General features: G+C 63.8%; 1 protein-coding gene across 1 annotated transcript; it reads left to right on the forward strand.

Moving 5' to 3' along the window:
* The first annotated feature begins 10,831 nt into the window (after positions 1-10,831).
* Positions 10,832-21,567, forward strand: ALDH5A1 (aldehyde dehydrogenase 5 family member A1). Its single transcript, XM_029053133.2, has 10 exons — positions 10,832-11,227; positions 13,210-13,293; positions 15,272-15,442; positions 15,652-15,768; positions 17,187-17,330; positions 17,511-17,654; positions 18,474-18,632; positions 19,069-19,238; positions 19,730-19,788; positions 20,357-21,567. The coding sequence occupies exons 1-10, from the start codon at positions 10,886-10,888 to the stop codon at positions 20,560-20,562; spliced, it is 1,596 nt and encodes a 531-aa protein (XP_028908966.1). The 5' UTR covers positions 10,832-10,885; the 3' UTR covers positions 20,563-21,567.
* Positions 21,568-22,327: the final 760 nt, after the last annotated feature.

Below are 22,327 nucleotides of genomic sequence, written 5' to 3' on the forward strand. Positions count from 1 at the left end.
CTCCCGGAGCGGGGACGACACACACACACACCCCCTCCGGAAGGCACCGGGGGGGGGGGGGGGGGGCGCGGGGGGGACGGAGAAGAGAAACCCCAAATTCTCCGTGAGGTGCGTTTCCGTTTTCCAGCCCGCCTCTCCCCTGCATTTTAATGGGACTCTCCCCGTCAGCCGGGCAACGTAGGTCAGCCGGAATGGGTTGAGAGCTAGTCGGAGGGGAGGTTGCGGGGGAGGTCGATCCGAAAAGGAGCCGGGAAGCCCGGCCCCTCTCCCGCCCACCCCGTCGGAGCCCCTCCGCGGATCGGAACGAGGGCTTGGAAAGCCTTTCCCGTGACCGTCGGCAATTCCCGCAAGGCCGACCGCCTCCTACTCGCTCTGAAGCAAGATCTGCCGGCCCCTCCCCGACAGCGTCTGCCCGGGAGAGAAGAACAACACGCCGAAGAACGACGGACGGCCAGAGTCAGATAACCACACCTCTGCTCTGCCACTACGGGCAAAAATAATACCAGCAATGGGATCTGTCAAGCTACGTGCCAGGGACCGTACTGAACGCCGGGGTGGCGGGTCGGGTCGGACACGATCCCTGTCCCGCGGAGGGCTCTCAGTCTTCAACCCCTTTCTAGAGAGGAGGGAAAGGAGAAGTGACTTGCCCGAGGTCACAACAGGCGGGTGGCGGAGCCGGGATCGGAACCCGGCGCCTCTGACTTCCAGGCCCGGGCCCTTTCCAGTAGGCCGTGCCGGCTCGGCACACAAGCAGTCCCGGAAGGAGCCCGGCCTTGGGAGTCGGAGCCTGTTGGTTCGAATCCCAGCTCTGCCACTGATCGGCTGTGTGACTTCGGACGGGTCACTTGGCTGCTCCGCGCCTCAGTCCCCTCACCTGGAAAATGGGGGCGAAGACCGCGAGCCCCACGTGGAGCCACCCGATCACCCCGTATCTTCCCCGGCGCTTAGAACGGGGCTTGGCGCTGAACAAATACCATCATCGTTTCTCACCACAAGGTATTACTATCCGGATAAATCGTGGCTCAGCGGAAAGAGCCCGGGCTTCGGAGTCAGAGGTCACGGGTTCGACTCCCGGCTCTGCCACTCGTCAGCTGGGTGACTGTGGGCGAGTCACTTCACTTCTCCGGGCCTCAGTTCCCTCATCTGGAAAATGGGGATTAACTGGGAGCCTCACGGGGGAACGACCCGATGACCCCGGATCTCCCCCAGCGCTGAGAACGGTGCTCGGCACATAGCGAGCGCTTAACAGATACCAACATTATTATCATCGTTATAAATCTGGACGGGGCCTTTCACGGCACACCCTGCTGCGCTCTCTTCTACGGGAACTCCGGAGGTGAGTGAAACAGGCTCGTTATTCACAGTTCAAATTGCTGGAGTCTGACGGGACAGAACGCCGGGTCATTAAACCGAATGTGTCGTAACAGACGACAATCAAAGGCACATAAATGACGAGCACAGAGCAAAATCACATAGCCCCGACCAGATCGAGGGATGACCGACTCCTTCACCGAGACGGGTTATTTAGTCGAACACGGTGAGCTGGAGGCAGGGAAATTTTAGAAGACTAAACAATAACTTGTAAACCTGTAAATAAATAAAGACGTTGCTAACTCTCTGGGTGATTTGGGGAGACCTGGGAGGAAGGAGTAAATTTTGGATTGGGGGGCCGGGTTTGCTTCTTCACGGAGACAGACGTCTTCCCGGATTTCGACAGACTTTGAAATAAACACGATATTTTAGCTCACCTCCTCTAAGCCCAGTGGCCTGGATCAACTCGGTCAACCAGTTGTATCTTCTGAGCCCTTACCGTACGCAGAGCTCCGTACTAAGCGTCGGCAGAGTGCAATCCGACAAAGAGCCGGTAGACGCGTTCCCCGCCAACGACCGACTTACAGTCTAGAGCCGACATCCCCTCGGCTGGTTTAAAACGAAAGCTCCGGCTCTCTTCCCGCTTTTCAGACGGGAAAGATTTCTCCAGCCCAGCGGGCTGCCGTTACCCTCTTCCACGCTAGCCCGTTCCCAGGCCGAAAGAATGAGGTGGGTGGAGCTGATTAATCAATACGCTGATCGCCTGCACCTGGGAACAGTTTAGCTCCCCCCCCCCCTCAGCAACTCACACTTGAGTATTTGGTTGCCAAAAGAGAAATGAAATGGCCAACTTTCGACTGTCCTCGTTCCCCATAGCAAAGAGTCTCGTGTTCAGGAAAAACCTCCTCTCAGATGGTTGTATTTGGTCGCCAAAAGAGAAGTGAAATGGCCAACTTTGGACTGTCTTTGTTCCCCATAGAAAAGAGCGTCATCTTGAGAAAAACCTCCTCTCAAATGTTTGTATTTGGTTGCCAAAAGAGAAATGAAATGGCCAACTTTGGACCGTCGTCGTCGTCGTACTCCATATAAAAGAGTCTCACGGTTGAGGAAAAACCTCCCCTTAGATGTTTGTATTTGGTTGCCAAAAGAGAAATGAAATGGCCAACCCTGGACTCGTTCTCCATATAAAAGAGTCTCATGTTGAGAAAAACCTCCTCTCAGATGGTTGTATTTGGTTGCCAAAAGAGAAACGAAATGGCCAACTTACGACTGTCCTCCTTCCCCATCTAAAAGAGCCCCAACTTGAGAAAAACCTCCTCTCAAACGTTTGTATTTGGTTGCCAAAAGAGAAATAAAATGGCCCACTCTGGACTGTCCTCATTCTCCATATAAAAGAGCCTCACGCGGAGGAAAAACCTCCCCTTAGATGTTTGTATTTGGTTGCCAAAAGAGAAACGAAATGGCCAACTTTCGACTGTCCTCGTTCCCCACATAAAAGAGCCTCGACTTGAGAAAAACCTCCTCTCAGATGTTTGTATCTGGTTGCCAAAAGAGAAATGAAATGGCCAACTTTGGACTGTGCTTGTTTCCCATATATAAGAGTCTCATCTTGAGGAAAAACCTCCACTTAGATGTTTGCATTTGGTTGCCAAAAGAGAAATGAAACGGCCAACTTTGGACTGTCCTCGTTCCCCATCTAAAAGAGCCTCAACTTGAGAAAAACCTCCTCTCAGATGTTTGTATCTGCTTGCCAAAAGAGAAATGAAACGGCCAACTTTGGACTGTCCTCGTTCTCCATACAAAAGAGTCTCATGTTGAGGAAAAACCTCCACTTCGGTACTTGTATTTGGTTGCCAAAAGAGAAATGAAACGGCCAACTTTCGACTGTCGTCGTTTCCCCTATAAAAGAGTCTCATCTTGAGGAAAACCCTCCACGTAGATGTTCGTATTTGGTTGCCAAAAGAGAAATGAAACGGCCAACTTTCGACTGTCCTCGTTCCCCTTATAAAAGAGTCTCATCTTGAGGCAAAACCTCCTCTCAGATGGTTGGAAACAGATGAGAGATTTACTCAAATATAACCCGCCACAAATTATTTATAGGCCGACGGTGCTGAGATACAAGAGGGGAGACTGTGGAGACCAGAAGGTAGCGAGTGGGGTTAAATCGGATTTAAGCCTCCTAATCTCCAAAGAAGATTCCGGAGGAGACGGAAAACATTTCAGCACCTCAATTTCCCCTTCTGTTTTTGCCGGTCTGGCTAACGGCAAAAGGAGACAAGGATGGGGACAAACTCGACAACCCCATTCTTCCCCTTCGATTCTTAATCCAAAAAAAAATAAAGTATTAAGTAGCTTCAGTACCGTAGCTTAGCGCGGTGCTTGGCACCCGGTAAGCGCTTAAAAAAATACGAAGATTATCATCACCATCCGTATGGGAGAACGTCACGATGATATCAAGAGGTCGGCCGACCCAAGAATAATAATGTTAACAATGCTGGTATTGGTTAAGCGCTCACTATGTGCAGAGCACCGTTCTAAGCGCCGGGGGAGATCCAGGGTCGTCCCACGCGAGGCTCACGGTTAATCCCCATTTTCCAGAGGAGGGAACTGAGGCCCAGAGAAGTGAAGTGACTCGCCCACGGTCCCACAGCTGTGCTGACCGGAATCCCCCACGACATTTAGACTGCGGGCCGCGTGTGGGACGGGCACTGCGTCCAACCCGATTATCTTGTATCTACCCTAGTGCTTAGTACGGTGCTTGGCACATAGTAAGCGCTTAACAGATATCAAAAAAGCGACCAATAAGCCCCACCGAATTTCGTCGTCGTGTCCTAACCGTCGTGGAAGAGCCCCGTCGGCAGGATGTACGTCTTGGACCCCATCGTGTCGCACTGGCTCCAACGTTTAGTTCCGCGCTCTGCGCACGGTAAGCGCTCATTAAATACCACCGATGGATTGGAAGCGCTCCCCCGAAAGAGAGGCAGAGGTCCCTACAACCCCTCCGCCTCCCCGAAGAGATCCGCGAGCCGTTACCCACGGGGGGTATTTACGGAGCATTCGCGTTCATAGCACTGGGCTGGACGCCGCGATGAATGCAGCGATAAGAACGACGGCATTTGTCGAGCACTCGCGACGTGCCGCGCGCCACCTAAGCGCCGGCGGGTGAGCAGATCGGACGTCACTGCAAGAGACGCGAAGACGCAAAAGCAGCCGCCCCCCAGCACCGGGACGCTTCCGAGGATATTTGGACGGTTTAGGGCTGTGGGTCGTCGAATTCCCTGACGGGTCAGGAGAGGCAGTGTGGCCCGGCGGAAAGAGCCTGAGCCCAGGGGGTCAGAGGACCTGGGTTCTAATCCTGACCCTGCCCCTCCTCCGTGACCTCGGGCAAATCACTTCACCACACAGTCCCCGTCCCCCGGGGGGCTCACGGTCTCAAATCCCCATTTTCCAGAGGAGGGAACGGAGGCACAGAGAACGATGATGATAATAATGAATAATGGTATCGGTTAAGCACTTGGTATGTGCTGAGCACGGTTCTAAGCGCTGGGGGTAGATAGAGAAGCAGCGTGGCTCAGTGGAAAGAGCGTGGGCTCTGGAGTCAGAGGTCACGGGTTCGACTCCCGGCTCTGCCACTCATCAGCTGTGTGACTGTGGGCGAGTCACTTCACTTCTCTGGGCCTCGGTTCCCTCCTCTGGAAAATGGGGGTGAAGACCGTGAGCCCCACGTGGGACGACCCGATTCCCCTGCGTTTCCCCCAGCGCTTAGGACGGCGCTCTGCACGCAGTAAGCGCTTAACAAATAGCGACATTATTGTTATTAAGGTCATCGGGTGGTCCCGCCCGGGGCTCCCAGGCCTCGTCCCCCTTGTCCAGAGGAGGGAACAGAGGCCCGGAGCAATTAAGCGACTTGCCCGAGGTCCCGCGCAGCTGACGAGTGGCAGGACCGGGATTAGAACCCACGACCTTTTGACTCCCGAGCCGGGGCTCTAACCACTCCCTGCTTACTACAGCGGGTTATTAAGTCGGCGATTAACGAATTGCCCCGTTTAGCCCGTGAGCCCGTCGTCGGGCAGGGTCGGTCGCTAATCCGTGACCCAGCCGTCCGTTCCGAGCGCATAGGCAGCGCGCGCTGAATCCTACGGGCCTAAATTGTCCTTCTACCGGCCTGACCTTTTCCCCCTCCGGAACTCAGCAGGGAATGAGCCCAGGGAGAAAGAGAAAAGCCCGGCAGGGCGCCTGTACCTGGACCAGGAGCCGGGGAGGAGACGGAGCCGCATCCCGGCCATCCTGCCGGCGGAGGCTCGTCCCGGCGGCCGGGCCCGGGCCGCCCACACCAGGAGGGAGGAGATGGGGAAGGCAGCGGAAGGGAGGAGGAGCCACCACTGGTGGCTGCCAGTTCACTCCCTCCTATTTATTGAGCCCTCACTCGTTCCTTCCTTCATTCACTCCACCCTATAATAATGACGTCGGTGTCTGTCGGGCGCTCACTCTGTGCCGAGCCCCGTTCCGAGCAACGGGTCATCAGGTGGGGCCCACGTGGGGCTCACAGTCCCCATTTGGCAGATGAGGGAACTGAGGCCCAGAGAAGCCAAGTGACTCGCCCCCAGTCACCCAGCTGACAGGTGGCGGGGCCGGGATTCGAACCCGTGACTTCTGACTCCCAAGCCCGGGCTCCTCCCGCCGAGCCACGTGGCCTCTCCGTAATAACGCTGGGCTCTGTTAAGCGCTTACTCTGTGCCGAGCACCGTTCTCAGCGCCGGGGGAGAGCCGGGGTCATCGGGTCGTCCCACGTGGGGCTCACGGTCTTCGTCCCCGTTTTCCAGGCGAGGTCACCGAGGCCCAGAGAAGCGAAGTGACTCGCCCACAGTCACACAGCTGACAAGTGGCAGAGCTGGGATCTGAACCCATGGCCTCTGACTATTTAGTGAGCCCTCCCTCATTCATCCCATCCTATTTATTGAGCCCTCATCACGCGTTCATTCGCTCCATCCTATTCATTGAGCTCTCACTCACTCACTCATTCTTTCATTCCATCCTATTTATTGAGCCCTCACTTTCCTTCCTCGATTCGTATTTATTGAGTCCTCACTCATTCATTCATTCATTCGTTCATTCATTCATCCCATCCTATTTATTGAGCCCTCATCACTCATTCATTCCGTCCATCCTATTTATTGAGGTCTCACTCACTCACTCATTCATTCCATCGCATTTATTGAGCCCTCACTCACTCATTCATTCATTCCATCGCATTTATTGAGCCCTCATCACTCATTCATTCACTCCATCCTATTTATTGAGCTCTCACTCACTCATTCATTCATTCATTCCATCCTATTTATTGAGCCCTCACTTTCCTTCCTCGATTCGTATTTATTGAGTCCTCACTCATTCATTCATTCATTCCTTCATTCATTCATTCATTCCATCCTATTTATTGAGCCCTCATCACTCATTCATTCCGTCCATCCTATTTATTGAGGTCTCACTCACTCATTCATTCATTCCATCGCATTTATTGAGCCCTCACTCATTCATTCATTCATTCATTCGTTCGCTCCATCCTATTTATCGAGCGCTTACTATGTGCAGAGCGCTGTCCTAAAAGCAGCGTGGTTTAGAGGAAAGACCCCGGGCTTGGGAGTCTGTGAAGGGCCTGGGTTCTAATCCCGGCTCCGCCGCCCGTGTGACCTCGGGCAAGTCATTGCCCTTCTCTGGGCCTCGGTCCCCTCGGCTGTAAAGTGGGGATGAGGCCCGAGAGCCCCACGTGGGACAACCCGATGACCCTGTGTCTGCCCCAGCGCTTCGAGCAGTGCTTGGCACACGGCGGGCCGTTGATAAATGCCGTCGTCATCATCAATAACAGAATAATAAACAGACACACACCCGCCGCCCACAGTGAGCTTCGGTGCAAAACGCTTTTTCCGCCCCTGAGAGGAGGAGGAGGAGGAGGAGGAGGAGGAGGAGGAGGAAGGGATGGAGATGGGGAGAGTCGGCCAGTCGTATTTAATCTCAATAATAGGAATGATAATGGCAGTCGTAATAGCGATGGTATTCGGCAAGCGCTATTATAACTAGGAATTCTATTACTAATACGCATCACTCGGGATATCATACTTTACTTCTCCGGGCCTCAGTGACCTCATCTGTCCAATGGGGATGAAGACCGGGAGCCTCCCGTGGGACGACCCGATGACCCCGGATCTCCCCCGGCGCTTAGAACGGCGCTCGGCGCGTAGTGAGCGCTTAACGGATACCGACATTATTACGAAAGAGGGGATGAAGACCGTGAGCCCCACGTGGGACAACCTGGATGACCCCGGATCTCCCCCGGCGCTTAGAACGGCGCTCGGCACATAGTAAGCGCTTAACGAAGACCAACATTATTATTATTATTATTATCATTATTAGAACAGCGCTCTGCACATAGTAAGCGCTTAACCAATACCAACATTATTATTATTATTATTATTATTGTTATTATTATTATTAGAACAGCGCTCTGCACATAGCAAATACCAACATTATTATTATTATTATTATTATTATTAGAACAGCGCTCTGCACATAGTAAGCGCTTAACAAATACCAACATTATTATTATTATTATTGTTATTATTATTATTAGAACAGCGCTCTGCACATAGCAAATACCAACATTATTATAATTATTATTATTATTATTATTATTAGAACAGCGCTCTGCACATAGTAAGAGCTTAACAAATACCAACATTATTATTATTATTATTGTTATTATTATTATTAGAACAGCGCTCTGCACATAGTAAGCGCTTAACAAATACCAACATTATTATTATTGTTATTATTATTATTAGAACAGCGCTCTGCACATAGTAAGCGCTTAACAAATACCAACATTATTATTATTATTATTAGAACAGCGCTCCGCACACAGTAACCGCTTAACAAATACCAACATCATTATTATTATTATTATTATCATTATTAGAACAGCGCTCTGCCCACAGTAAGCGCTTAACAAATACCAACATCATTAAAGAAGCAGCTCAGTGGCAAGAGGCCGGGCTGGGGAGTCAGAGGTCGCGGGTTCGAATCCCGCCTCCGCCGCTCGTCGGCTGGGTGACCTTGGGGAAGCCACCTCTCTGGGCCTCAGTTCCCTCATCTGTCAAATGGGGGGATGAAGACTATGAGCCCCACGTGGGACCACCTGATCACCTTGTATCTCCCCAGCGCTTAGAACATTGGCTCAGTGGAGAAGAGCCCGGGCTTTGGAGTCCGAGGTCATGGGTTCGAATCCCGGCTCGGGCCCTCGTCAGCTGGGGGACCGTGGGCGAGTCGCTTCACTTCTCCGGGCCTCAGTGACCTCATCTGTCAAATGGGGATGAAGACCGGGAGCCCCACGTGGGACGACCTGATTCCCCCCGTGTCTCCCCCAGCGCTTAGAACGGTGCTCGGCACATAGTGAGCGCTTAACGAATACCAACATTATTATTATTATTATTATTATTATTAAAAGTGCTTGGCACAGGGTAAGCTTTTAACAAATACCAACATTATGATGATGATGATGATGATGATGATTACCGGTGATTAGGCGGAGCTAGGGCCGGGTGGGCGGGGCTCAGAGAATAATCATAATGTTGGCATTTGTTAATAATAATAATAATAATGTCGGTATTTGTTAAGCGCTTACTATGTGCAGAGCGCTGTTCTAAGCGCCGGGGTAGACACAAGGGAATCGGGTCGTCCCACGTGGGGCTCCCAGTCTTCATCCCCATTTTCCAGATGAGGTCACTGAGGCCCAGAGAAGTCAAGTGACTGGCCCACGGTCACCCAGCCGACGAGGGGCAGAGCCGGGATTCGAACCCATGCCCTCGGACTCCGAAGCCCGGGCTCTTTCCGCTCCCCATTGTTAAGCGCCTACTAGGTGCCGAGCACTGTTCTAAGCGCTGGGAGAGAACCAGGGGCATCAGGTGGTCCCACGTGAGGCTCCCAGGCTTCATCCCCATTTGACAGAGGAGGGAACTGAGGCCCAGAGAATGATAATAATAATAATAATGACAGCATTTATTAAGCGCTTACTACGTGCCAAGCACTGCTCTAAGCGCTGGGGGAGACCCAGGGGCATCAGGTGGTCCCACGTGGGGCTCCCAGGCTTCATCCCCATTTGACAGAGGAGGGAACTGAGGCCCAGAGAATGATAATAATAATAATAATAATAATAATAATGACAGCATTTATTAAGCGCTTACTACGTGCCAAGCACTGCTCTAAGCGCTGGGGGAGACCCAGGGGCATCAGGTGGTCCCACGTGGGGCTCCCAGGCTTCATCCCCATTTGACAGAGGAGGGAACTGAGGCCCAGAGAATGATAATAATAATAATAATAATAATGACAGCATTTATTAAGCGCTTACTACGTGCCAAGCACTGCTCTAAGCGCTGGGGGAGACCCAGGGGCATCAGGTGGTCCCACGTGGGGCTCCCAGGCTTCATCCCCATTTGACAGAGGAGGTCACTGAGGCCCAGAGAAGTGAAGTGACTGGCCCAAGGTCACCCAGCTGACAGGGGGCAGGGCCGGGATTCGCACCCATGACCTCGGACTCCCAAGCCCGGGCGCTGGCCACCCAATCACCGGCGTCCCCGCCCGCCCTCCCCTGGCCCCGCCCGATCACCGCTAGCCCCGCCCACCCACCCTTAGCCCCGCCCACTCGCCGCCGGCCCCTCCCACTCGCTCCCGGCCCCGTCCAATCCCGTTCGTCCCCGCCCACCCGCCCCCGGCCCCGCCCACTCGCCTCTAGCCACGCCCACTCGACCCTGGTCCCGCCCAATCACCGGCGTCCCCGCCCACCCTCCCCTAGCCCCGCCCACTCACCGCCAGCCCCTCCCACTCGCTCCCGGCCCCGTCCAATCACGTTCGTCCCCGCCCACTCACCGGAGGCCCCGCCCACTCGCTCCCGGCCCCGTCCAATCACGTTCGTCCCCGCCCACTCGCTCCTAGCCCCGTCCAATTACGTTCGTCCCCGCCCACTCACCGCCAGCCCCGCCCACCCTCCCCCGGCCCCGCCCACTCACCGCCGGCCCCGCCCACTCGCTCCCAGCCCCGTCCAATCACGTTCGTCCCCGCCCACTCGCTCCTAGCCCCGCCCACTCGACCCTGGCCCCGCCCACTCACCGCCAGCCCCGCCCACTCGCTCCCGGCCCCGCCCACTCACCGCCGGCCCCGCCCACTCGCTCCCGGCCCCGTCCAATCCCGTTCGTCCCCGCCCGCCCTCCCCCGGCCCCGCCCACTCACCCCCAGCCCCTCCCACTCGCTCCCCGGCCCCGTCCAATCCCGTTCGTCCCCGCCCACTCGCTCCCGGCCCCGTCCAATCCCGTTCGTCCCCGCCCACCCTCCCCCGGCCCCGCCCAATCCCGTTCGTCCCCGCCCACTCGCTCCCCGGCCCCGTCCAATCCCGTTCGTCCCCGCCCCCCGTCCTCGGCCCCGCCCCCTCCCCCCGCCCGGCGCCCCGCTTAGCCCCCTTAGCCCCCCGCGGCCCCCGCGGCTCCCGGTCCGGCGCGGCCCCGTCCCGTCCTCCGCCCCGCGGACCATGTCCGGCCGCTTCCCTCCGCGGCGGCCTCCGGCCTCGTCCTTCTCGTCGTCCTGGTCCTCGTCGTCCCCGTTCGCCCGCCGGTGCCCCGGAGCGCGCGGGCTGCCCCGGCGAGGGCTGTGCGGGCCGGCCCGCCTCCCCGCCGCCCTGCTGCGCACCGCCGCCTTCGTGGGCGGCTCGTGGCTGCCCGGGCCCGCCGCCGGGGCCCCGGCCTTCGCCGTGCGGGACCCGGCCACCGGCGCCCCGCTGGCCCGGGTGGCCGACTGCGGCGCCGCCGAGGCCCGGGCCGCCGTCGCGGCCGCCTGGGAGGCCCGCCGGGCCTGGGCCGCGCGCCCCGCGCAGGTCACGTGTCCTCCGGGCTGCGGGGACCGGCCCCGGGGTGGGGGGGGGGCTGGGGGGGGGCTGGGGGGTGGGGGGGTCCCTCGCGTTTCGTTCGATCGCATCCGAGCGGCGTGCGCTGGGCGCAGAGCGCTGTGCTGAGCGCTCGGGAGACGACGACTGGACCGGTAGGAGTCTCTGGGAGGACCGGGCCGGGGAGATCTCTGCCGGGGAGAGACGTCTCCGCCCCGGGGCGGAGGACTCGTTTCTCTTTCTTTCGATCACATCCGAGCGGCGTCCGCTGGGCGCAGAGCGCTGTGCTGAGCGCTCGGGAGACGACGACCAGGCCCTAAAGACTGACGGTCCCTGCCCGCGACGAGCTGGCGGTCCGGGGTCGGGGGAGGGAGACGGAGAAGAAGAAGAAGAAGAAGGATGACGACGACGACGACGATCTTAACGTTGGTATCTGTGAAGCGCTTACTACGTGCCGAGCGCCGTTCTGAGCGCCGGGGGAGACCCCGGGGGGGGTCGGGCTGTCCCGCGTGGGGCTCCCGGTCTTCATCCCGTTTCCCGGATGAGGCCGCCGAGGCCCGGCGGAGGGAAAGCGGGGCGGCCGCCCGGCCGGCGGAGCCCGGATTCGAACCCATGACCTCTGACCCCCCCCCCCCCAAGCCCGGGGGTGTAATCACAACAACAACGTGGCTATTAAGCGCTTCCTAGGCGCCGAGCGCCGTTCTGAGCGCCGGGGCGGATCCGGGCTCGTCGGGGTGTCCCGCGTGAGGCTCCCGGCCTTCATCCCCGTTTTCCGGAGGAGGTCACCGGGGCCCAGAGGAGGGAAGCGGTCGCCCGGCCGACGGGGGGGGGGCCGAGGCGGGATTCGAACCCGCGACCCCCGACGCTCCAGCCCGGGCTCCCTCCGCCGAGTCGCGCCGCTTCTCCTCAGGCCCGCTGGGGGCACGGCCCCGGCCTGAGCCATCAAAGAGTGACGATGAAGACGAGGACGGGGACGGGGACGGGGTTAAGTGCTACGCTCCGCTAAATGCTGGGGTGCGCGAGCACATCTCCGGGGCTCAGACCGCCGCGGTCATCGTCGCCATCGTTATCATCAGCGCTGATGTTAACGGTTTACTCGTTCGATGCTATTTACCGAGCGCTGAGCGCCGTGCCGAGCGCCCGGAATCCGGGAGCGCCGTCACCAACCGCCCTGGAAGGGGAACCGCGATCCGCCGTCCTCGCCTCTTAGAGCGGCGGCGCGGCCCAGCGGGGAGAGCCCGGGCTGGGCGGGCGGGGGTCGCGGGTTCGAATGCCGCCCCCTCGGCAGCCGGGGGGACCGTGGGCGGGTCGCCCCGCTTCTCCGGGCCTCGGGGACCTCGTCCGGGGCGAAGACCGGGAGCCTCGCGCGGGACGAACCGCTGACCCCGGCTCCGCCACGCGTCGGCTGCGCGACCGTGGGCGGGTCGCTTCGCTTCTCCGCGCCTCGGTTCCCTCATCTGTCAAATGGGGATGGAGACCGGGAGCCCCGCGTGGGACGACCCGATTCCCCCCCCCACCCCGGATCTCCCCCGGCGCTTAGAACGGCGCTCGGCACGTAGCGAGCGCTTGACGGATACCGACGTTATCATCGCTGTGTCTGTCCCGGCGCTTAGAACGGCGCTCTGCGCCTAGTAGGCGCTTCGTTCGTTCGTTCGTTCAGTAGTATTTATTGAGCGCCTACTAGGCGCGGGGCACTGGACTAAGCGCCGGGAACGGACGAGTCGGCAACGGGTAGGGCCGGTCCCCGCCGTCCGACGGGCCCGCGGTCTCGTCGGGGGAGACGGACGGACGAGAGCGGCGGCGACGAGTCGAGTCGCGGGGGGGAACGGCTCGTGAAGACAACGGCGACCGCGTAGGATCGAGGCGACGGACAGTTCGTTAACAAAATAAATAGGGTGATGTACATGCCGACGTCGTCGTCGTCGTTATTATTATCATCATTATTATTATCATCATTATTATTTCCCGTTCAGGAAAGGAGCAGATTCCTTCGCAAGTGGTTCGATTTAATGATCCAGAATAAAGACGACCTGGCCCGGATCATCACGGCGGAGAACGTGAGTGGCGCCGGCCAGAGGGTCCCGCGCGGTGCTCGGCGCCGCGTGGCTCGGCGGAGGGGGCCCGGGCTCGGGGGGGGTCGGGGGTTCGAACGCCGCCTCCGCCACTTAGCTGACTTGTGGGCGAGTCGCTTCGCTTCTCTGGGCCTCGGTTCCCTCTTGTGGAAAACGGGGATTGACCGGGAGCCTCGCGGGGGACGACCCGATGACCCCGGCTCTCCCCCGGCGCTTGGAACGGCGCCCGGCACATAGTGAGCGCTTAACGGATACCGACACTGTCGTTATCGTTATCGTTAACGGACACCGCCGTTCGCTCATTCGGTCCTATCTGTCGGGTGCTCGCCGTGGGCGGGGCACTGGCGCTGTTATCGTCATCATCATCATCATCATCATCATCATCATCATCACCTCTGGCCGCGGCACACCGTCCTAAGCACCTTGAAAGCAGAAGGGAAAGCCGTGTTTTAACGAGGAGACCGCCGTAGAGATCCTCCCAGGCGGCCCGGGGAAGCTCTCCGTGATCCTCCTTCCAAGGGACGGGCGTCGAACCGGAGGGGTCTCAACGAGACTCTTCCCGGGCGTCGGAGGGACCGAGTTCTAATCCCGCCCTCGCCGGGTGACCCCGGGGAAAGTCACCTCACTTGGCCGCGCCTTGGCTTCTCCGCCTGATCCCGTGCCCGTCGTCCCCCGCCGACTTGGACTTGGAGCCCCACGGGGGACCGGGTCCAACCCGACCGACGGGTATCGACCCCGGCGCTGGACACGTAGTAAGCGCCTAACGGAGACACCGTGATCGTTCCTAGACCCGACCGACCGTCCCGACCCGGGGCGGGGGGGGGGGGGGACGACGACGACCACACACGATGACGATAATATCGGCGGCGTTTATCAGGTGCTCACTCCCTGGGGTGAACGGAATAATAACAACGTTGGTGTCTGTTAAGCGCTCGCTACGTGCCGAGCGCCGGGGGAGACGCGGGGTCATCGGGTGGTCCCACGGGAGGCTCACAGTTAATCCCCGTTTTCCAGATGAGGTCGCTGAGGCCCGGAGGGGTGACTCGCCGACAGGTGGCACGGCCGGGAGTCGAACCCGTGACCCCTGACTCCCAAGCCCGGGCCCTTTCCACTGAGCCCCGCTGCTTCCCTAGATTCACTCCTTCCGTAGTATCCCCCGAGCGCTTACCACGTGCAGAGCGCGGTACCGAGCGCTCGGAACGGACAGGCGGGGAACGGGATAGACGATAGACGCGGTCCCTGCCCTGGGACGGGCTTACGGTCTAACCGGGGGAATGAGGTTTTCAGTCCAGCGCTCCGCCCACGGTAAGCGCTCGATCTCTACGAATAAACACGCTCCGTGGGTGACGCGCCCGGGGCCCCGTCTCAAACTGGGCTCGTCACCGAAGCGGAGCTGGGGGGGGGGGGACGGAGCCAGAGCAAAGCCACGGTCGGCGACAAAACCGCCGGTGCGAGACGGTCGCGCCGAAACGGAACAGCCAAAAAGGGCGAGCGCGGAAAGGCTTCTCAGAGCGGTGCGAGATAATCGCGCGGGGACGGAAAGGGCCGACGCGGACGGGCGTCGCAGGCTGAGTTCTATCCCGTGTCCGCCGCCGTCGACGAGCCCTTCTGAAGACTGGGAGCCCTCCGGTTAGGAGCTTCGGGGAGACAGAGGTAGCCTTTTAGGCCAGAAAGAAGGGAGCTCCGAAAAAACGGAAGGCGTTCGCGGTGCCTCGAAGCGCGCTCGGATCTTTCCCGAATGTTTTCTCCTCCCTTGTATCCTCCCGACGTCCCTACGGGGATTATCCTCGCTTTACCGATCGGGAAACCGAGGCCTAGAGAGGCGGAGGGACCGAGACGAGAAGCCGGAGGCCGGCCTGGGCCCGGAACCCGAACCTCGTGAAGTCCGTGTTTATTAAAAATAGAAAAGACCACCCCGACCGGCCCGGGCACCCCTTCATGGCCGCTCCCGGTTTGATTCCAGGGAAAACCCCTCAAAGAGGCCCAGGGGGAGGTCCTGTATTCGGCCCGGTTCCTGGAGTGGTTTTCGGAAGAGGCCCGGCGCATTTACGGGGACGTGATCCCCGCCCCGGCCGGGAACAGGCGGAATCTGGTGCTGAAGCAGCCCGTCGGAGTGGCGGCCGTCATCACCCCGGTCAGTGGCGGGGGCTCACCTTCGACTTGCGCCTTCTTTTGACCCGCCTTCCCTCCCCGCGACCTCCCGACGGCCGACGCGGCGGGGGGGGGCGGGGGGGGCGGTTCTCACCGGCGGGTCGGGGGAGAGGGTCCGGCGGCCGGGTCTGCCGGAGGACCCGCCTCCGTCACGCGGTCCCGACGCCTCTTTCCTCTCCTCCGGGGGACCAGTGGAACTTCCCGAGCGCCATGATCACGCGGAAGGTGGGCGCGGCGCTGGCCGCCGGCTGCACGGTGGTGGTCAAACCGGCGGAGGACACCCCCCTGTCGGCCCTGGCCCTCGCCGAGGTGAGTCGTCCGTCTCGTCCGTCCCCCCGGCCCGGCCCGAAAGCGACGGGCCGGGAGGAGCCGTCCGGCGGCTCTCTCCTTTCTCCCGCGCCGACGGGAGGTCTCCGGAAAAGGACGGGGGACACCTGTTCCGGCCCCGGAGCGGTTCCCGGGGCTCCCCGCGCCGTGAGCGCTCTCCGGGGATCGCCTCGGTCCGGGGGCCGGTGAGGCGGCACGTCTCGGTCCCCGTTCGGCCTTCAAATAAAAAAGAAACGTCGGTATTTGTCAGGCGCCGACCGTTGTAAGCGCTGGGGGAGATCCGGGGTCGTCGGGTGGTCCCGCGTGGGGCTCACGCGCTTCGAGTCCCCGTTTTACAGATGAGGGAACCGGGGCGCAGAGAAGCGCTCCGCCCCGAGTCCCGCGGCTGCCAAGCGGCGGAGCCGGGGGTCGAACCCGTGACCTCGGACTCCGAAGCCCGGGCCCGTTCCAGCGAGCCGCGCCGCTTCTCGTCTAGTCCTCCGCCTCCCGGCCCCCGGTCTTCCTTTACCGCGGCGCCCGCGGGTCCCGGGTTCGCCACCCGCCCCGCCCGTTGACGGCAGCCCCTTCCCAGAGGCGGGGAGGAGCGGCGGGACGGCGCGGGGGTGGGGTTCCGGCGCCCCGCGGCGTTTAAGCGTCCGCCGCGGGCCGGGCGCCGGGGCGGATCCGAGCCGACGGGGTCGGCCGGGCCAGCGTCTCGATGCCCGTCGTAAAGGTGAGGGCGCCGGGGCCCCCGAGCCGCGGGGCGACTCCCCCGAGGCCCCCCAGCGGACGGGAGGCGGAGCCGGGACCCGAACCCAGGTCCCCCCGACCCGCGGTCCCTCGGGCCCCGCCGCTGCCCGCCGAGCGCCTACCCTGCGCCTCGGCGACCTCCTCCGCAAAACGGGGATCCGGACGGCGAGCCCCGGCCGGGACGGGGACCGCCTCGCTCGCGTCCGCCCCGGGGCGCGGCGCGGCGCCCGGCCCCCCGCCGGCGCTCGACGGCTCCCCCGGTCGGCGCCAGGAGCAGGCCGAGGGCCGGGCCCGCGGGAGGAGAGATCCCTTCGGGATCCGCTCTCCCTCCACCCGAGGGAGGCGGCCGGGCATCCGGGCGGCGCGGGAGCGGCGCGCCTCGGTGGCGGGAGCCCGGGCTTGGGGGTCGCGGGTCCGACGGCCGGCCCCCGCCGCCCGGCGGCTGGGCGACGGCGGGCGGGGTCGCTTCCCCGGGCCTCGGCGACCCCGTCTGGAGAACGGGGATGAAGCGGGGGCCGGCCCGACGACCCCGCGGGTCCCCCCGGCGCTCGGAACGGCGCCCCGCCCGGACACCGGGGGGGGGGAGGGGAGGGGAGGGGCGGTCCGGCGTGAGGGGGGACGGGGCGGGGACCCGGCTCCCCGCGCCCCTCTGAGCCCGCCTCCGTTTTCAGCTGGCCTGCCGGGCGGGGATCCCGGCGGGAGTCTACAACGTCATCCCCTGCTCTCGGCCCAGGACCCGGGAGGTCGGGGAGGCGCTCTGTACCCACCCGCTGGTGGCCAAGATCTCCTTCACCGGCTCCACGGCCACGGGAAAGGTACGGGGGTCCCCCGGGGCGGGAGAGGGGCACGGGAGGCGGGCCCCGGGCCCGTCGGCCTCCCCGGCCCCCGGTCCCCTCCGCGGCGGGGACGGCCCTCAGGAGGGCGCTCGGCCCCGGGGGTGGGCCCCGGGCCCTCCGGGGGGCGGCGGAGACGAGGCGGGCGGTCGACCCTCGCAGATCCTGCTGCGCTACGCGGCCGACTCGGTGAAGAAGGTGTCCATGGAGCTGGGGGGCCTCGCCCCCTTCATCGTCTTCGACAGCGCCGACGTGGACCGGGCCGTGGCCGGGGCCCTGGCCTCCAAGTATCGAAACTCCGGCCAGGTAGGCCCCCGGACCCCCCCCCCCCCCCGCCCCCGGCCTCGGCCGGCCCCCCGCGGGGCGCTTACCCGAGAAGCCCGGCGGCCCGGCGGGTGGAGCCCGGGCGTCGGGAGGATCTGGGTCCCGATCCCGGCTCCGCCGCCCGGCCGCGTCTCTCCGCTTCTCGGTGCCTCCGTTTCCTCGTCTGGAAAACGGGGGTTGAGACCGTGAGCCCCACGTGGGCCGACCCCGGCGCCCCGGCGCGTGCGACGGGGCCCGGCCCACGGTCCCCGTTACCGATTTGTCCCTTCCGAGCGCTTAGTCCGGTGCCCCGCACGTAGTAGGCGCTCGATAAATCCGACCGAATGAAGAGCGAGCGCTTAAACGGATACCGTCGTCGTCATTCTTCTTCTCAATGCCTCGGTTACCTCATCCGCGAAACGGGGACTAGGAGCCTGAGCCCCGCGGGGGACGGGGACCGTGTCCGACCCGACCAGCCGGTGTCTATCCCGGCGCTCAGTACGGTGCCCGGCCCGCCATCCGCCAAAAATCAAAAGGAGCCTCCAGGCTGAGGAGGCGGCAGAAGAACGTCCCCCGTCGAGAGCGGAGGCCGGGCGGGGAGCTGCCCCGGTTCTCGGTTGAGACCGGGCACGGGGGTCAAGACCCCCCCCCCCCCACCCCCACCCAAACCAAAGGGAGGGAGAGCGGACTCCCTGAGCGCCGTACTGAGCGCCGGGGAGAGTCCAACGTAACAGTCCCGGGGCCGGGCGCCCCCCCCCCCCCCCCCGACGCGCTTCCACGGAGCGGTCGCGACGCCCCTTCCCTTCCGTCGCCTCCTTCCAGACTTGCGTCTGCCCCAACCGCTTCCTGGTCCAGAAGGGGATCCACGACGCCTTCGTGGAAAAGTTCGCCGAAGCCATCGAGACCGAGCTGCGCCCGGGCGGCGGATTCGACGAGGGGACCACCCAGGGCCCGCTCATTAACGACAAGGCCGTGGAGAAGGTACGGGAGGGGTCGGCGCGGGGATGGGGGCGCCCGGGCCTCGGTCCCTTCTCCGGACCCGGCGGCGGGAGAGACCGGGAGGGTGAGAGACCGGCAGGTGAAGCGAATCCTTCCGCCCCGAGTCCGGGGGCGACGGGGAACGCGGGCCCCGGGGAGGGAACGGGGGCCCCGGCCGTCCTCCGGTCCGGCCTCTTCCTCTCTGAAAGATTCCCCCTGACCCCGAGGGCTTCGCGATGGGGCGCGGGGTGGGACAGGTGCCCGGTAGAGAGGGGAGCCTGGCTGTGGAGAACGTCTCCGCGTAAGGCCCGGGGGGTGGGGGGGCGGGGGGGGCGCCTTCCCCGTTCCTCCCCGTAGCGTCCCCGACCGACCGGGCCCGGCGGGACGACTTCCCGGGGTCGGGGAGCCTCGTCCGGCAGCGGCCGTCCCTCTCCCGCAGGTGGAGAGGCACGTGAGCGACGCGCTGTCCAGAGGGGCCGCGGTCGTGACCGGGGGGAAGCGGCACCGGGCCGGGCCGAACTTCTACGAGCCGACCCTCCTCACGGGCGTCTCCGCCGACATGCTCTGCTCCCGGGAAGAGACCTTCGGCCCCCTGGCTCCGGTCATCAAGTAAGGACGCGGCGGCGGGGGGGGGGGCGGACACGTGGGGCGGCCCGACGACCCGATCCCCCCCCCCCAAGCGCTCGGAACGGCGCCTCCCGCGTCGTGAGCGCCCGCTGCCCTCGTCGTATCACTAAACCGGCCCCGGCGCGGAGGTCGAGGGGTCGGGGGAAGGCGGACGGCGCAGGGCGTCGGCGGGAGCTTCCGGTGACCCTCGGCTCGCCCGAGGGGCAAGGGGGGGCGGGAGGGCGGGCCCGCTCGTCCGCCGCGTGACCTCGGACGAGTCGCCTCGCCTCTCCGGGCCTCGGTTTCCTCCTCCGGGGCCGGAGACCGTACGGGACGATCTCCCCGTATCCGCCCCGGCGCTTAGGACGGTGCGTGGCACGTAGTAAGCGCTTTAATACTATTGTTATTGGGGGGGCCGAGGGAAGAGAGGGGTCCGGCCGTCCCCCCCGCCCCGGATCACGGGCGACCGGGACCCCCATCTCTCCGTCCGGCAGGTTCGACACAGAGGAGGAAGCCCTGGCCGTCGCCAACGCGGCCGACGTGGGCCTGGCAGGTGAGTCCCGCCCGCCGTCAGTCGTACCTACGGGGCGCCTCCTGGGTGGCGGAGCGCCGTACCGAGCGCTCGGGAGAGTACAGGGCCACGACGGACGGACCCCTTCCCCGCCCCCGGGAGGCTCAGCGTCCGGACGGTCCGTCGGCTGCCGAACCGCACCGTCCGGGCGCTCGGTGCGGCGCCCCGCACCCCGTTAAGCGCCATCCGCCGCAGAGGGCCGGAGACGTTGACAGTGGGAGACGGCGGGTACGGCCGTGGGGGCCGCGAACGAACGAGAGGAGCGACGGGGGGGCCGGGGGCGGCGCGGGGGGGGGCGGGAGAAGAGGGAGGGCGTAGTCGGGGAAGGCCTCTCGGAGGAGGCGGGGGGCTCTGAAGGGGGAGGGGGTAGGACAGGAGGAGGGCGAGAGAGGCGAGATCGAGGGACGGCGAGGAGACCGGGACGAGAGGGAGGAAGGGCGGAGGCCCCGCGCGGAAAGGGGAAGGAGAGGCGGTCTCTCCGGGACACCCCCCCCCCCCCCCCCCCGCCGCCCCCCGAACCCACCGCCGCGTCTTCCCGCCCCCGGCCCAGGTTACTTCTACTCCCGGGACCCGGCCCAGATCTGGCGCGTGGCCGAGCAGCTGGAGGTGGGCATGGTGGGCGTGAACGAGGGGCTCCTGTCGGCGGTGGAGTGCCCCTTCGGGGGCGTCAAGCAGTCGGGCCTGGGCCGAGAGGGCTCCAGATACGGGGTGGACGAGTACCTGGAGATCAAGTACGTCTGCCACGGGGGCCTGTAGGGGCCCGGCCCGGCCGCCGTCTCCCGCCGTCCCCCGCCGTCTCCGTCCGTCCCCCCCGGTCCGCGTCCCCCGGGGCCGGTGGCCCGACGCCCGGGTGGAGGCGGGCCCCGGGCTCCCCCGGGTCCGCGCGTGGCGTGCGAGAAGCCGTGGGGCCCCGGGGGACGCCGTCGTCTCCCCCCGTCCCCCGTCCCCCCCCTCCGCTCCCCCGGAAGCCGGGATCGGGTCGGAGCGCCCGAGGCCGCCGGGGCGGGGGGGGCCCTGAGATGGCCCGGCCTCCCTCCCGCGGCCTCCCCCGCCCCCCCCCCCCGGGTCCAGACCGGCCCGGGGTCACGGGGCCACCGCCCTCGAGGGCGGAGGGGCGCCCACGGCGGGGGCCGGCCTTCCCGAGCGGGACCCGCCGCCGGGTTTCTCCCCCCGGGAACCGTTCGGCCCCCCCCCCCCCTTCCGGGTCCGTCCCTCCGCCGGAGCAGAGGAGGCCGGGAGCGGTCGGGCCGCGCTCTCCCCGCCGGGAGGGTCCGGGAAAACTCCCAAGTCAAGAAGCACAGAAACGCCCCTCCCCACCCGCCCGCCCCGACCCTTCGCGGCTTTCTCCGCTCCTCCGCGAGATGTCCCCGCCCCCGGGTTTGCATTCCTGGGTTTTGAATCGCTCGCCGCCAGCCGAACTACGGGCCCGGGCAGGCGGGATCGTCTCCCCGGGGGCGACCCCCGCGCCCAACGGCCCGCGGGGACCCCGGATACCCGGGAACCCCTCCCGGCCCCGACGAGGCCACCGACCCCCCCCCCCCGGCCCCACGGCGTCCGCGGCTCATCGGCCTCTCGTTCCCCGTCACGTTTCCGGCTCCGCTCCGACCGCAGGCTTGTCGTTTCCCCGTCCCCTCTAGACTGTGACCCCGGTGTGGGCAGGGCATCCGTCCGTTGTTGTCTCGTCCTCTCCCAAGCGCTCAGTACGGTGCCCCGCGCTTCAATAAATACAACCGAACGAGGACGCGTCCCTCGAGAGAGGCGGGATCGGCTCGCGTCCGGGGTCTCGGCCCCCCGCGCGGGGCCCGCGACGCCAAGCTTCCCGGGGGCCGAGGGACGGAAGGGAGCGGTGTCCCGTCGGGGCGGGGCCCGTCCGCGGGGAGTCACCCGAGCTCACCCCACGCCTAAGGGTCGCGCCCCCGCCCTCCGCGTCCCGCTCCGCGACCAGCCGACTTCCCGAGCCAATCTCCGGGCCGCCCCTCGCGCCCCGACGTCAGGCCTCGCTCCCTCCGACCTCCCCGCGGCCTTCGCCCCGTCATCCGTCGGCCTGTCGGTCGCCGCCGCCCACTCGGGAGATCGCCGCGATCCTAAGCGCTCAGTACGCTGCTCTGCGCGCAGGGAGCGCCCGATCAGCACGCCCGAACGAGTGCATCCGCTGACTCCCTTGGACTCTCCCACCTGTTCGGTACAGCGCTCGGCGGCGAGCCCGATAAATACCGTTCCCCGGGGGACGCGAGCGGGGAGAAGCTGGGGAGTCGGAGGTCGTGGGTTCCGATCCCCGCTCCGCCGCTCGTCTCCGGGCGAGCCTCTGCGCTCCTCCGGGCCTCGGCTCCCTCGTCCGTCAAATGGGGGTGAAGACCGCGAGCCCCCCGGGGGACGACCCGACGACCCCGTCTCCTCCCCGGCGCTTCGCACACGGTCAGCGCTTAACAAACACCCCCCTTGTCGGTAGGAGCGGCCCAACCCGGAGTCCTCCGTCCGTCCGCCGGGAGCACGGGGAGGGAAGAGAGCGCGGGAGGCGGAG

This window comes from Ornithorhynchus anatinus, chromosome X2, assembly GCF_004115215.2.
Source record: "Ornithorhynchus anatinus isolate Pmale09 chromosome X2, mOrnAna1.pri.v4, whole genome shotgun sequence".
Lineage (NCBI taxonomy): Eukaryota > Metazoa > Chordata > Mammalia > Monotremata > Ornithorhynchidae > Ornithorhynchus > Ornithorhynchus anatinus.